This window comes from Podarcis cretensis (genome assembly GCF_951804945.1).
Source record: "Podarcis cretensis genome assembly, chromosome: 1".
NCBI classification, from domain to species: Eukaryota; Metazoa; Chordata; class Lepidosauria; order Squamata; family Lacertidae; genus Podarcis; species Podarcis cretensis.
The window spans coordinates 72,177,574-72,192,532 of record NC_137170.1 but is presented as its reverse complement, the minus strand read 5'-3'; the positions used below and the strand labels follow the sequence as shown (position 1 = coordinate 72,192,532).

The following is a 14,959-nucleotide window of genomic DNA, read 5'->3' as shown; positions in this document are numbered from 1 at the left end:
GTCAAGAGGGCAACACCATGGCTCTGCCCCACCAGACAGGCCAGCCAGGGCTGCAGTGGCTATGCATTTGAATTGGGTGCTATCATGTATAAGGAAGTTCTTTTCTACAAGCATCTCTGGAACAGAGGTCGGCAAGGCTTACCGGGCATGGGTTGGATCACTCCCGCGGAGAACCTCCATGGGCCAGACCGGCGCAGTGCGATGCCGGAAATTGTGTCTGCGGATGTCCGTGGTGCCAGAAATTGCTTCTGTACATGCCTAGATGCCGAAAATCACACCAGTGCAGAAGTGATTTTCAGCGCCACGGACATGTGCAGATGCGATTTCCAGAGCCGTGGAAGAGAGTCCCCATGCTGCACTACGCCGGTCTAGCCTTAGGTTGCCGACCTCTGCCCTGGAACAGCCTCTCTCCTCCTTTTACTCTGTAGGTCGGCTTATACAATCAGCAAGATCAAATGGTAAAGCTGGGGTTGCTGACATTTTGGAGCCCACGGGTACATCTGCAAGCAGAAGAAATCATCATGGGCATCACACACACACGGCAGCCAAGCACGCAACACAAGCTATTAGATTGGCTACAACAGAATGCATCTTCCAAGTCTCTTTTCAGTGGAGCAGGGGGGGACTGGAACCCTGGAGGTGCCAGAGAAAGTCTTAGTGTTCAGATTGGCGACCCCCGATTTCCTGGCATATGTCATTCCAGGTTGCTGTGGCTTGGTGGGAAGGATCGTAGCTCAATGGTAGAATACCTGCTTTGCATGCAGAAGGTCCCAGATTCAATCTCCAGCATGTTGTCTGTCATTGTAGACAATATTGAGCCAGATGGACCTATGTCCCTGCTGGCTGGTTTAAATATTATTCAGTATTGAAGAGAAGCTCCATGAATGCAGAAATAAAAGGTATGTCATAGAGAAGGCTAGGATTGTTGGGCTAATGAAGAGCCCCAGGACAGAACTTCTCTTCTGCAATCTCAGACCACTCTGGGAACTTCCACATGGAGAAACTTGTGTGCACTGAGTGACATGGCTTCTTCCTATGTGAACACCACCAGAGCAAATAATTGCTTAAAGATGGCCAGGAAACATTCATATTTTTTTTTTAATTCACACCTGTAATAAAATTGCATTACATTTTTCATAAAATAAATGTTCCAGTTTATATACAGAAAAAACAGACTGTACAGAGCCCTCCCCCAAATACCCCCCCCAAAAACTCACGAACATACAGGCAATGCAGTGCTCAGCTAAGCAGGCACAACTGTACATCTAAAATTGTAACTGCTTTGTGTTGTGGGGAGGGGGGAAAATACTACAATGTATAGAGTCCTTTGTGGACTGAGAATTAAAAAAATATTGCAGGCAAGCTGACAGACGCCCTTCACTGCTAGTGCGGCTGAACGTCCATCCCACAGTGTTTCAGCAAAGCAGGGTTTGTTATTGAACTTGGGGCTCAAAGCTCCCGTTCAGCTGCCCCTCCTCATAGTCCATCTGACACAAGATCATGTTGTTCTTCAGGAAAAATTTGTCTCCCACGCAAAATCTAGAACACAGAAGAAAAAGAAGAGATCATTTACCTAAGGAAAGAAAAAATAAGAATCTCTTTTTCCTGACCTTGAGTAGGCAAGTAATGCATCATTTTTAAGGTCTTTATGTTTTATCTTCCATTGGCTTTTGAGAAAAACAGAAGTGGTTATGTTGTGCGTCTTTTTCCTCCCCACCTGAAAATATTTAATTTATTTACAAATACTTTTCTATTACCACCACATCAGGAATGAAAAACACTTCTCAAAGAGATGAACATATAATCAACACAAAAGCAAAAAGCTTTTTTTAAAAAAGGGGCAGTGGGAATCAGAAGAACACAAAACTGGGTCGTATGGCAGGGTAAGCTTGTATAGATAAAAATGCTCCACAAAGATAGATTCAGATCACTCTTTTTGAGCTGCTATGAGCTGATTAAGAAACCCAAGAAGGGGGATTGGCCCTAACATTAGGCGAAGTTAGATGATTTGGTTCAAATGGCAAGTTTTAAAGGGCATAAAATGATCACTAATTTGGCTTATGATCATATTTTTAAACACCAAAGTGAGGGGTAGGAGAGAAGAATGTCATTAAGATTTTCTGCCTCTAGCATCAAAAGGTCCAGAGGCCTTCAATTATAACTGTTAATTGGAAACGTAAAATTAACCTGGTGATCTCAGGGGCCACAAACCAGGCTTATTCAACTTTTTTGGCCCTGAGTTTGCAATGCATCAGACGCTTCTGGCAATCCTTTAATAAATCAGCCCCTTTATGTTTAGTTACACACACTCTCTCAGTGACCTATGAGAGGTCCAGTATCAGGCTGAGACCTGCAGGTGAGAACTGGAAGATTTGCCCAGGTAGTGGGCAGGTGGGGGAGCCAGGACCATGGACAGCTCATTGTGGAGCAGGATGGAATTCCGGCCCAATACAGATTCAGGTCAGATAGGGCACTTCCATACGGTAATTTATTGTGGACTCAGGGCTGCTCCTGCATGCAACTTTTGCACAGCATCCATATGACAGTGATCTCATAAAAAAATGATGTTCCATATAGTTTTTACAATTTAATCTGGATTTTCCATTTCTGTGGGAAATCTGATAAGTAAAAAAATAAAAGAATCACAAATAGTAAATGCAGAATAAATTAGGGAAGTGGGGAATGGGAGGGCATTTCGATAAGGATGACATTATGTGGCGGGTGAGAAAAGCTTGCAGCACAGGGTCCACAGTAAAAGGCTGTGTGGAAGCATCTTAACTTGTGTTATGGTGTTTTATGTCCAGCCTGACTATCATATTCTGCAGTGAGCTGTCCGTGGTCCTGGCCCTTTGCTTATATACCTGCTGAACACGTCCAGTGCTCACCTAAGGTCTCAACCTGGTACTGGATGTAGGTGGTGCCTTCTGCCTTTAAATGCAACTGGGTTCTGTGCACGCGCGCGTGCGCACACACACACACACGAGTCCCCATTCTTTGTATCACCCATCAAATTATAAAGGGTCCAACTTATGATCTCTAAAAGTGTAACCCCTCGCAAACACTCACACCTTCATTCCAAGTCTGCCATAAATCTGCAAACCCCTGTTGGTATTGAACCTAACTGAATTTGCTAAACCTTAAAAAGAAGGATCTCCACTATTACATTCACCTGATATGTAGTCTAGTTGACAGAAACAGTAGTCTGAAAGAGCCATGGCCTATGCCTAAGTTACCAAATGAGAACTTGCAATGGAACTGTCTCTTCTCTTAGCCTCTTCCCATCTTAAAACTTAATCCATGTCTAAAAGGTAAAGGTAAAGGACCTCTGACAGTTAAGTCCAGTCACGAATGACTCTGGGGTTGCGGCGCTCATCTCGCTTTACTGGCTGAGGGAGCCGACGTTTGTCCACAGACAGTTTTTCAGGGTCATGTGGCCAGCATCACTAAGCCACTTCTGGGGAAACCAGAGCAGTGCACAGAAATCTATGTCTAGGTAATTTTTTTCACATTATATATGGAATATTGAACCAACATAATATGAGCCATGTGCTATTTATTGACTGTGAGTCCTGGAAGACTCACTCCAGGTGCAGAAGCTGAGGCTGCTGACCATACTCTTGGGCTGGGGGTGCTGTTTATGTGGTTTTGCTGGGTGGGGGTTGTTGCCGTTATTGATATTAATTTTTTTGTATCTTTATTTTTGATGTGGAAATTGTTCTGTTTGGTTGTGTACTTTTTGATGTTTTATTTATTGTTTGACTACTTTTGTTATGTATGTGATTATGCATTTTTTTTTACATGTTGCAATTCCCCCTGAGCATGGTTCCAACTATGGAAAGCTGGCATACAAATAAAATGATGTATGTATGTATTTCCTTTGACATTCATGTTACTTTTGATGAATGATGAGTAAGAAATGCAGTCTCCCAAAGCACAATTCTCCCACCCACACATTAAGCAGAAATGCTGAAGGGAGAGCTGGATCATGGCAGCTAATCTTGTCCCTATAGGTGTACCTTATCCCCAGTGTCTTCACATTAAAAACAGGGCTATGCACACGTAGCAATGGCCACTTGTGAGATCATTTAGGTAAGGCTGAAATAACTTTGCCAGGCCTATAACAAAGACTAGCAGCTGAACTATGGGCACCAAGGCAAACTGTCTTCCTACTTCCTACTTTGCTGGGATGCAACACTTGATTGTATTCAGGGCTGTGCAAGAGGCATAATTTGAAAGGCAAGGCTAGAGAATACTTCATGCACGCCAAGTGTATGACTGGAGTGGAGGTGTCAGCCTTTGCACTTTGGTGGATACTTAATGCATTTTCTCTCAACCGAGGGACCACACTACAAGGGAACTTGTTCTCTGGCAGCAAGAAACTTGTTTATATCACCAGAGAGTCATGCTGCTAAGTTTTGGAAAATGAATTTGCAGTACTCAGAAGTAAGTCACACTGTGTTCAGTGTGGTTTACTCCCGAGAAAATGGACTTTGGATTGCAATTTTAGTTTCACTGGGACCTACTTAAACTTTGGGCTCAAGGAAGATTCACACATTTATCATCAAACACGTGTTGATGAGGGCTAGAATTATCCTGCACTATAAAGAAAAGTGAGGTGTCGTTCCATCAAAACACCTTCATGGAATGCATGCTTATTTTTCTCAGTCCTAGTGTGCACATGACTTCAAACGTTTGAGAGCTCCTGCTCAATAGTCCAGTCCCATTGCAATACAGATCGAGGTACCATATCCAGGAAGCAATAATCATGGTTCCTTCTCATTGAATATCACCTACTGAAAAGGGTAATGATCGTTCATCTGGCTTAATGTGGGAGACTCTGATCAGCATGTACGTGTGGACATCGGCATATATGCAGTTGAAGCAGCAAAAGAATGTCTTCCCCTTGTCCCCTGTCATCAGTTTCAAATAATGCCTAGGTCAGAAGTAGTCAACATGGTGGTCTGCAGATGTTGGGCTGCAACTCCCATACCCACAAGCAGCATGGCCAACAGTCAAGGACGATGTGGATTGAAATCCAACAAGCTCTGCAGGCCACCATGTTGGCTACCCTCAATCTGGATGTTGCTTGAGAAGGATGGAACCAGAGAGAGGCAAAGCAGTTTTCATGCTGCTGCAGAAAAAAATTATAGACTTCACAGAATAGGAAATTAAACCCTCCCGCAGCAAACTTGCACACTGGGGAAATACTGGTTCTACTTAGAACGATGAAGTATCAGCGGTCTTGGTGACAGCTAATTTTCTTCTGACCCTCAGGTTTGCTGGCAGCTTAATTTGACGACAATAGGCAAGAAGCTTATGGGTTCAATGGGGAAAGGGTTAATTAATAGATCAGGTAAGATTCAGTTTGGTGCCCTATATGTATTAGCCTTATGAGAATTTCAAAACTCCTTTCAATACTACTGAGCTCTATGATTTTTGGGTTTCTATCAAGGAGATATAGACAAAATAATTATCACACCAGCTAAAATCCGCACCTCAAAATCTGTTGTGAAAAGTGCAGGGCCTCTCCAAGCGTTTTGCTGAATTGGAAAGGTTTCCCTTGCTGACTGAAAAACAGACAGCTGCTGACTCGCTACATATTTTTGCCTTAAACCAAGAAGCAAAAAACTGAAGGAGTAGTAATGCAAAATGAAGATTAAAGTCTTGCCACCGGCACAAGTGCAGCGCGCTTGACAGCTGCCTCTTGCCAAATCAGCGGAGGTTTCGAGGAGCAGGGATGGAAGACCTCGCAAAGCATGGAGAAGAAATGTGTTATGTTTTAGAAATGACATTTTGGAAGCTCCCCGACTAGAATTTCAAAGTGGGGTCAAACTAGCCCCCCCCCCGGCAGCTGGGCTGTGTCATATATTACATGGCAGCAGATGTGGGTTGGACATGGGGAGGGGGAGAAATTCAGTCAGTTTGCATTTTTATGCAAATCTACCTAATTTTCACCTTCCAAACCGATGCACACTACTCTGAATTTTGCAATGTAGTTGTCCAACCCAAAAATACATACAAAAAAGGTGTATATTGGGGTAAAGTATGCACCAAAATGCAGGTCTTAATCAAAATCATATACAAAAATGCATTATATATGGGGACATTGCTGGTAAACACACACCAATGAGTTTATTTGGCATGTAACAACTCTGGATACTCAGTTATAGTGTAGTGTTGATAATGCCAAGGTTGCAGGTTCGATCCCCGTATGGGACAGCTGCATTTCCCTGCATTGCAGGGCGTTGGACTAGATGATCCTCAGGATCCCTTCCAACACTACAAATCTATGATTTCCACGGTATTCACTTAAATGGGTTCATTTGGAGAGAGTGCAGATTTTCATGCAGCCTGGGGCATCTATATCATGTGAGATAACTGGTGTGCCTGAGGACTTGGTGAAAGGAACCAGTACCAGATGCAATGAGTAACCATCCACTTTATATGCTTACTCAGAAGTTAGTCCCACTGAGTTCAGTGGGGCTTACTCCCATGTAAGTGGGTGCAGAAGTGCAGCCCGAATCACTTCAGAATCAATGACTTGGACCCTAACTGTCCATTCTGCAAATACACGGCTCCAGAATGGCATCTAGCTCTCTGGAGCAGCTTTTCAGAAAGTGCAGAAGGCAGGGAGAATCAGTAGAAATCATTTATTTTCATTCTGCTGGCATGAGCTTTTTTTTTTTAAAAAAATGAGGTGTCCCATTCGCAGTCACTTTAGGAACCAATGTTTAAATTTATAACATTTGTTTAAAGCAGCAGGTAAATTGCCTTCAGGATCCTTTTAAACACTGCCTACAATTCTTGAAATGAGGTTGAGGATTTAAAAGGATTTTTTTTAAAAAAACAACCCAAAAAACCCAACAACAAATAAACCGAACAAACCCAGCTCTCATCTAACAAATTGCAATAGAGTTATTGCCAGGAAATATTTTAGAAGTAACAGTTAACGCTGACAGTAACACTAACAGTGCACTGTGGAAGATAATTAATGGAAATAGAGTGCTGAAGTAGTTTTGAGTTTGTGGTTTTAAAAAAACAGTGTGCTAACAGCACAGACAAGTCATCTAAAATGAGTCTAACTTTTGATCATATATCTGGGTGACATATATTTTAGGAAACCGGGGGGGGGGGGGGGGACCTCTTCCATGACACACTTTTTGACATTTCTCAAGCACTGGAGTTGTGGGGTGTGTGTGTCACGGGTGTGTGTGTGTGTAAAGGCTATGACTTAAGAGAGGGGTGGGAGATCTCTGGCCCACCAAATGTTGCTTGACCATTGGCCAGTGTGCCTGGGACTGATGGAAGTTTGAGTCCAACAATATCTGGAGGGCCAGGGGCCACCCACCTCTAACTTAACGCCCTAGAAGTAACATTCATTCATTTAATTTATGAAGCGCTTCCCATGAAACAAACTTGAGGAAATTAACAACCAAAGCATCTTAAAAAATGATTATTAAAAACAACACCATCAATAAAAACACATATAAAAACAATTTCAAATCCAATTGACAAGGTAGTATCTGATTTTGTTTCCATCCCTTCAGGTCTAAGGAACTTCATTATTATGTGCTTATCTCCCCCTTCCCTTCCAAACTTTGGAAAATATGCTCCACATCCAGGTTTGGATCTACTTATGAACTGGTTTTTAATTGTTTTTTTTTTTTTAAAAAAAAAAGAATTGTTTTCAATGCTTTACATACATGGAATTGCTTATATGGTTCTTTCACTTCCAGATGCAATTAAGAAATGGAATCAAATAAATACAGAAATAAACATTAACCTAGCCTTTTCTTCATTCAGTAGCACCGAGAAACTACAAAGTATGGTTGCTGGGGTGTTGGTCTTGGACTGGGGAGAGCTGGGTTCAAATCCAGAAGAGCTATGCTAAATCCTCTGCAGGTGGGCCACTGTTGCTTACTGCATGCTGCAGACCTGGCTCCTCCCCAGCCGGGTCAGCAGGAGCACTAGATTGGTGCTGCTGGCACATTTGCACCCCACTGACCTACCTGCCCCTCCCTCTCCCCATTTAAGCAACAGTGACTGGGGCGCTAGCATGGCTCCACCCTAACCAGCAAGCTCCTTCTGCTCAAATCTCTGATGAACCATCTTTGAAGATAGGGGATATCATAATCATTGAATGAAGGGTTGCTATGAGGATAAAACAGAATAGCTCCATGAATGCTTGGAAGGAGACGATATAATTTTACAAATAAATAAATAAATGGAGGATTGTGATGCTTAAGGCTGAAGCTGCAGTGACTGTGAGTACAAGTCTATGTCTGGGAAAGTCGGAAAAACTTCAGCTTTGCCTTATTTCATAGAATGTCCAGACCATCAACTCAGCCAACTTTTCTCTTCATTTTTAATTAGGGTTGCTAAAGCTTTGTGAACAAGCCTCAGAAACTCCACTGTGTACTAAAAAGGTCTGCTGCGATGAAAGAAAGTATTTTTGTTACCATCATAGTACTAAAAAAACAGTCAATACGTTTTCCTCACACAACTTTGGTAAAGGCCCCACAAACACATTTAAAGTCGGGGCAGACAGTAAGATCCTACAACATTCTAGCATTTTTCAACAAAGGTGGACACAGAAATGGGGATATCTATCTGAACCCACTAGATGTCACTAGAACCTCAGTGGAATAGCCTATCAAATGGGACAGCTTGATTTATTGAGCCTGCTTCTTTCATACAGAAAGGCAGTCTACTCCAAACAAATAATGCCAGCTTCGTGCTTGATGCAGCCTTTTCAATAACAGCCACCCAAAACGACAGAATTCCTGATACTCTTAACTTCGGGTATGTTCTGTTCCCCGCACCTTTCCGTCAGGGGAAACTACACTGACTTCACCGAAAAGCTAAATTATTTCATAGAAATGGTTGAGAAGAAATGCACTGGGTTTGCACTCAAGGGAGCCTGCATGGATGTGGAGCCAAGGGGTTTTGAGTAAAGTGAATGGATTCATCATGATAATGATGTTCTTTATGGCTGATCCACATGCCCACTGGTCACTGCTTTTAATATGATGTGGCCAAAAGGTGAGCACCCTTCACTTATTAATCTGGCGAGGGTGTTTCCATGGGATTACCAGGGAGCAGGGCCGTGCTGCTGTCTCTGCTCCCTGACTGTTCACCGATTGGTGTGGACACCTGCACTGTCAAAGCCTATGTGTGACTGGTTGCTTATGCGCAGGTGCCCATGTGATTTGGGCTCTGGAACACATGGAAGCATACATGAAAGGAGCTACTTTGACAGTGCAGGTGTCTATGCCAACATGTGGACATCCAGAGGGCCAGCAGTGCAGCTCTACTCACCGGTAATCCTGTGGAGACCTCTTTGTGCACGAAGGTCTGTTGTCCAAATGCTTCATCAAGCAAAAACGGATTGGGTTTGCTAATTCCAAACTTCCTTAGTGTGGTGAAGCAACAGCAGCAGTATGTCAAGCTGCCGATGAGCTGAGCTTTTTAGATTACCTGTTTGGCACATATAAGGCTTAGAGGTTTTTTAAAAAGTATATTAAGAGGTAGAAATACAGTTTATCTGGGTTAAAGTAAGGTATGCATATGGATTTGTTGTTTGAAAGCAAGCTTATGCTAGGATGCCAGCTGAGTGGTTTAATTGTGTGCAGGAAACAGGAAGTGCTCCCACTTCCTGTCCTTCAGGCTTCTTCTAAATGTCTCAAGTTTCAATTAGACATTCCCCTCTGTGATGAGATGTGCGTGTTTATAAATGTGTTGAAATTTGGGAGCCAGACTGAGATGCGCAACTTCTCTGTGATGCTCCTGCTCGCAACTCTGTAGGAGAAAGATACAAAAGTTACGAAGAACTGTAGCGATCAGGAAGCTTAAAAAAAATGTGCTTCCTTTCCCCTCTACATGGTGTAGTGTCTGGAACTATTCCAGGAGCACAATCCTATACATATCTATTCAGAAATAAATCCCATTGAATTAAACGGGACTTAAGCACAGGTAAGTAGGCATAAGAATGGCAGACTTAACATGGTTCCCAATTCCCAACACACTGATGTTCCCCTTTATTTAAAGCATTTTTATGGAAACTTGATTCTGAATTTCCAGTACTGCTACATTTGATATTGGACATTGTCAGATTCTGTTTCCTCACAGTTATCTGTACCAACCTGGTGGCCTCCTAATGTTGTGGACTACAATTTCCATAATTCCTGAGCACTGACCATGTTAGCTGGGGCTGAATGGAGTTGTAGTCCCAAACATATGTGGAGCACCAGGCTGGCTACCCTCATTTGCAATTTCTGTAATTTTGCAAGCAGCCCTGCCTAGATTGCATGCTGTCTTGCTCTTGAATTTGATCTAGCTTAAAGCCTAGACCAAACACCATCTTGAGTGCAAAGATCATCTGTGTGGCAAATCTCAATATGTACTACGAGGGTGTATATAGCAGGGCAGCATTGTTTGTAGCTGCTTCATAACTAACAGATTTCCCCCTTATCCTGCCTTTGGAAACTCACTGAAACCTGAATCTTTCCCAAAAGGGTTCTAAGACCAGGCTGGCCTTGTGTAGAGTTTGGAATTTTAATGTGACAGGACTCCTAGGTTTGATGGTTATATGTCATTGGGAAATATGGTTGTTATCTGAGAGAAAAGCTCCAGGCCCCAGCTAACCCTCCTCAAATTAAACCTTAAGTGGATACCCTCCGTGTACAACATACAAGTCGACCACGGTGCATTAAAAGCTGCAAGACACTTCAGTACAATGGTGATGCGAAGCACGCCAGAATAGCGACCGCACACTTCATTATATAGCCTCTCCTATTATAGCTTGCCTTTTAGGCACACATGATATGTCCCACTTAAAGCTGCGCTCTGAATAGACCCTCCCGACCGTGCGGCGAGCTGATGGGGCTCTGCGAGGAATTATTCTGAAGAGCTCTTTCCTTTGACTCTTCCCAGCCCGGCCTCCGAGCTTGTCAGATGCCCAACTTAAGTAACCTCGATTTAAAAAGTATTTATGCCAAGCCATCCTCATATCAATGGATGTGCAGCAGACCGACAAGAAGCTTGGCTTTGAAGCTGCTCATTCAGTTGCCTCGGTGCTGCTTAACACCACCTGCTAGCCTGCAGCACAGCACTCACTTTGTTTGTTTGTTTGCTCCTGCCACAATCCAACCTACCACCAATTCCGCATGTTGGCCTATCAGGGGAAAGGCTCCAGTGTTCCATTAGCAGGTAAAATGACTCACCCAGCAGTGGCAATTTGAAGGCCTGGGAGAAGGTGATGGATATCAAACCGTGAGCCAGACTTTCTTGTTCCACTGGGATCAGGGGTGGGTGGGGGGGTGGGGAATAACTTGCATTCTTTCTTTCTTTCTTTCTGTTCTGTTCATATAAAAGCCTCATGTCCTCACCTCTGGTTGCAAAGCTGGCAGGCAAAGCAGTCCAAATGGTAAACATTATCTCTGGCCCTCATCACCATCTCAAAGGCAGGGATCAGCTTACTGCAGGCAGCACAATTCCCCGTGGTCCCAAAGAGCCTGCCAAGGAAGCACAATCATTAGAAGCCGTTTTAATTAAATGGCGGAAGGACTAATTAAGTGTAATTAGCAGTATCAAATACTGTATTGCACCAATAAAGAGAAGTTGCCGTCCCTTATTTCGCTGACCAGCCAGTGTGGGGGAATGTGGGCTGAAATGGCACGGAGAAAAGAAAAAGGGAGAAGGAAAAGAAAGCTGGGCTCCTTTGCTCGGCTTCTGAGCCTCCTGCTAATTGACTGCCTAATAAAGAAATGCATTTTGCACACAGAGCACTATTTTGGGGCTTCCAACATCTTAGTCAAAGCAATCTAATTGCCCCCCCCTTATGCAAATTAAGAGCATCTTTGCAGAACATCTTTACAGGCCCCTCTTTCAGACCTTCCGCTTTCTAATTTGCTATTCTTTCATCAATTCCTACTGATTTGTTAGCTATACGGGTGTGTGTGTGTGTGTGTGTGTGTGTGCCGGGTATGTTTTTTTTTTTTTTTTTTTTTGAGCACTGGATGTAAACATGTTCCCTGTGGGCCACAATTTGCCTTTGTTATAGGCAGAAGTTGGGTGAAGTTAAGATACCTGGGAGGCAGAGAGAGCAAAGTTTATTCTACATGATACTTAATTTTTTCAGACTGGGGGTGGTGGTGTCGGTGGGGGCATTTTCATTCTAGAACTAAACACTGAAATAGGATCCTATGCTGATGGGACCCCAGGGTGATATCAATCAATGCAAGTTTGGTTTGGCTCAAAAAACGCATCTGAATGATTTCACATTCAGTCATTTAGTGCTGAATTGGAAATGCAAGTTGATCTTTCCAGTGCAGAACAGATCCCATGACTGCTTCCATGTGGATCAAGATTACTATCTACCACATCACTGGAGGATTTTCTAGGACGTGGAGGAGTTGTGATCTGAACATACATGGGCATTCGCAAAAGCTACTCAGCCCATCCATATCCACTGGAAGAGTCAAGTTGACTCCATGTAAACCATGTTTACGTGGCCCAAAGTCTCCCTCTGAGAAGAGTCCAATCTTCCCACAGTTAAAATGTTAAGAATCTTAATTGGAATCTCAACCTGGAAATGAATTTTGGCAAAAAATAGTGTTGCTTCCCTCTTACTCCTTTCTCTTCAATTTCTCAATGAAAGTAATTCTTCCTCTACATCAATTGGTTCCACCCCACCCCCACCCCTGGTCTTTGGAGATAGCTTTTGTGTCAACACGAATGCTTTGCCAACTTTGTTATCTGCTTCCACAGATACTGGCTGCTTTCAGAGCATGACACTCCAAGAAGTACGGTTTGCTCTTCCAGGCCCACCTACAAGTCCTTGAAGATCGCTGCAGCATCACCAGCACATGAAGAATGCATCACAACAACTCTTAAAAAGAGGCAGGGATCTCTTGACAAGTACGACACATGGGAAGTTCACCGTATCTCAGACGTAGACCACAAGTTTTGTACTCAGAAGGTCCTGTATTTTCAGGTGAAAGAACCATAAGTAGCAGGGCCTGCAACCTTGGGGAGCTATGGCAAGTCAAGAGTAGAAAATGTGGGACTAGATGGACCATTGGACAGACTCAATATAAAGCAACTTCATACCCGGTCAGATTAAGTTCCTCTTTAACAATAAATGTAGGCAATAAATAGCTTTATTTGAAAGGCAATAGGTTAGATCCTGATTGAGCGGGTTAAACTTTTAAAAATCAGTGGGATTCCACTCTTTCATGTCTCATTTTTCAGGCAGATTTCAATGGGGCCTAAGTACAACTAACTTACTCTAGATCCAATATGATTTATTATGTAATTACTACAGCGGTGTGGAAGACAGCATTCTGTTGCCTTTTCCAACACACAAGAGCTAAACCTCTGTAGTTTGCAAATGACTCCACTTCAAAGTTTGTATGACAATGGTGCCAATCAATTGCTAGCTACACTTTAAGTAAAAAATACTCAGTAAAAACTACAAAATACACAGTGTGCTGATTTAGTATGCGAGTATGAGTCTGTGATAAGGTCTCTCTTATGTGTTCAAAACCTGGGGAGATGCATCCGTCTCCTCCTTCATTGTCGACTTTCAGGAGGAATCGAAAAACATTCTTGTTCACCCTGGCTTTTGATGACTGAAAGATACTGGCCGTGGCAACCTTGAAATTAGCAGCTGTGATAGTTTGCCATTGTGTTTTTAGATGTTCTATATACTTTCAAATGTTTTAGTTGGTTTTAAAATCGGTTTTGTTTTAAATTGTATTGTTTCAACTTGTTCGTGTTTGCTGCTATAGAAATGTAACAATAATAACTGTAATTGATGCTTACATCTTTTATAGATGTAAGCTACCTTGAGGGGGAAGGCTCTTTAGGGCCAAATGAGTAGATAGAAATGCTTGTATATATAAATATTAATATGGGTCTAGTGCTATTGCTAATATTTGTGCTTTTAATCCTGAAGAGAAAATTTGCAATCTTCACTGCTTTCATCCTCACAACAGACTGGCAAGATGGTTCATTACTATTCTCATTTTACAGATGGGGAGCTGAATCTGAGATTTGTTGAAGGCCACACACAAGAAAGCTGTCACATGGATGCTACTTAAACCCAGATCTGGGTTCAGCTTTTCATCAACCGTGACGCATCCTTGCTTCCATTATAACTGAGCTCAGGCTGTAGTCTACCTCGACAGAGCCTTGAGAATCATGTTCCATCAGCGACTGGGTGCCGGAGTAAAAATATGCATCATAACCTTCTGATGACCTACTTCTATACGGTCTCATCATGAGGTGATGGGAAAAGTTACCACAAGGTCAGAGGAAAAACATTGTCTAGATCTGCGTGAAACCAGAGTTTCCTGTGCAGCCTGTTCTTGGAGAAGTGGGAGAGTATTTGAAGCTTTTGTCTCTTTCTCAAACAAAGTTAAGAGTATTTGTGCATGACTCTGAAGATCCAGAGTCTCTTTGTCCAGAGTTTTAGTGTCAGTCCTCTAACTTGCACTTTAAAATAGAACCAAGCAAAAATGGGGCAGCTGGTTCAGTGGTGGAGCAAGCTGATTGGGAGCCTGGAGAGGCGTGTGTACCCTGCACCCAGGGGCTGGGCCAGCCGCCTGTGGGGCAGGGAGAGCCAGGTCAGGATACTCCACAGGGTCTCTGAGGAGTCTGCCTGCCTCCTCCCACTTAGCTGCCCTACAGATGAGGCGGCGGGCGGACCGTTTGGGGCAGCATGGAGACTGTGGGCACCCAAGCCACCACATCACTCCCAGGAGAGACGCATGGCTTTGGCATGCTGCAGGCCTTGCAGTGAGTGCCGCCCGGCATTTTGTCACCCCCCTCAGTGGTGACACCCGGGGTGGCCTGCTCCCACCACATCCCCTTCCTCTGCCCCTGGGCTGGTTGGCACAACCTTTAGCTCTTTGAAAAGTCCTCCTCTGTTTCAGTAGTATTTCTTGGGGGAAGGGGC

General features: G+C 43.4%; 1 protein-coding gene across 6 annotated transcripts in view; it reads right to left on the bottom strand.

Annotated features, from left to right (window-relative positions):
• Positions 1-1,080: 1,080 nt before the first annotated feature.
• Positions 1,081-14,959, bottom strand: part of LMO1 (LIM domain only 1) — a 101,469-nt gene continuing 87,590 nt past the window's right edge. For all 6 annotated transcript variants that reach the window (XM_079971508.1, XM_079971511.1, XM_079971507.1 and 3 more), the window contains exons 3-4: positions 11,388-11,513; positions 1,081-1,539 (exon numbers count right to left, since the gene is read on the bottom strand). In XM_079971508.1, the coding sequence (XP_079827634.1) occupies positions 1,434-1,539; positions 11,388-11,513 (232 nt within the window). In that variant the 3' untranslated portion in view covers positions 1,081-1,433. The remainder of the gene's footprint in view (positions 1,540-11,387; positions 11,514-14,959) is intronic.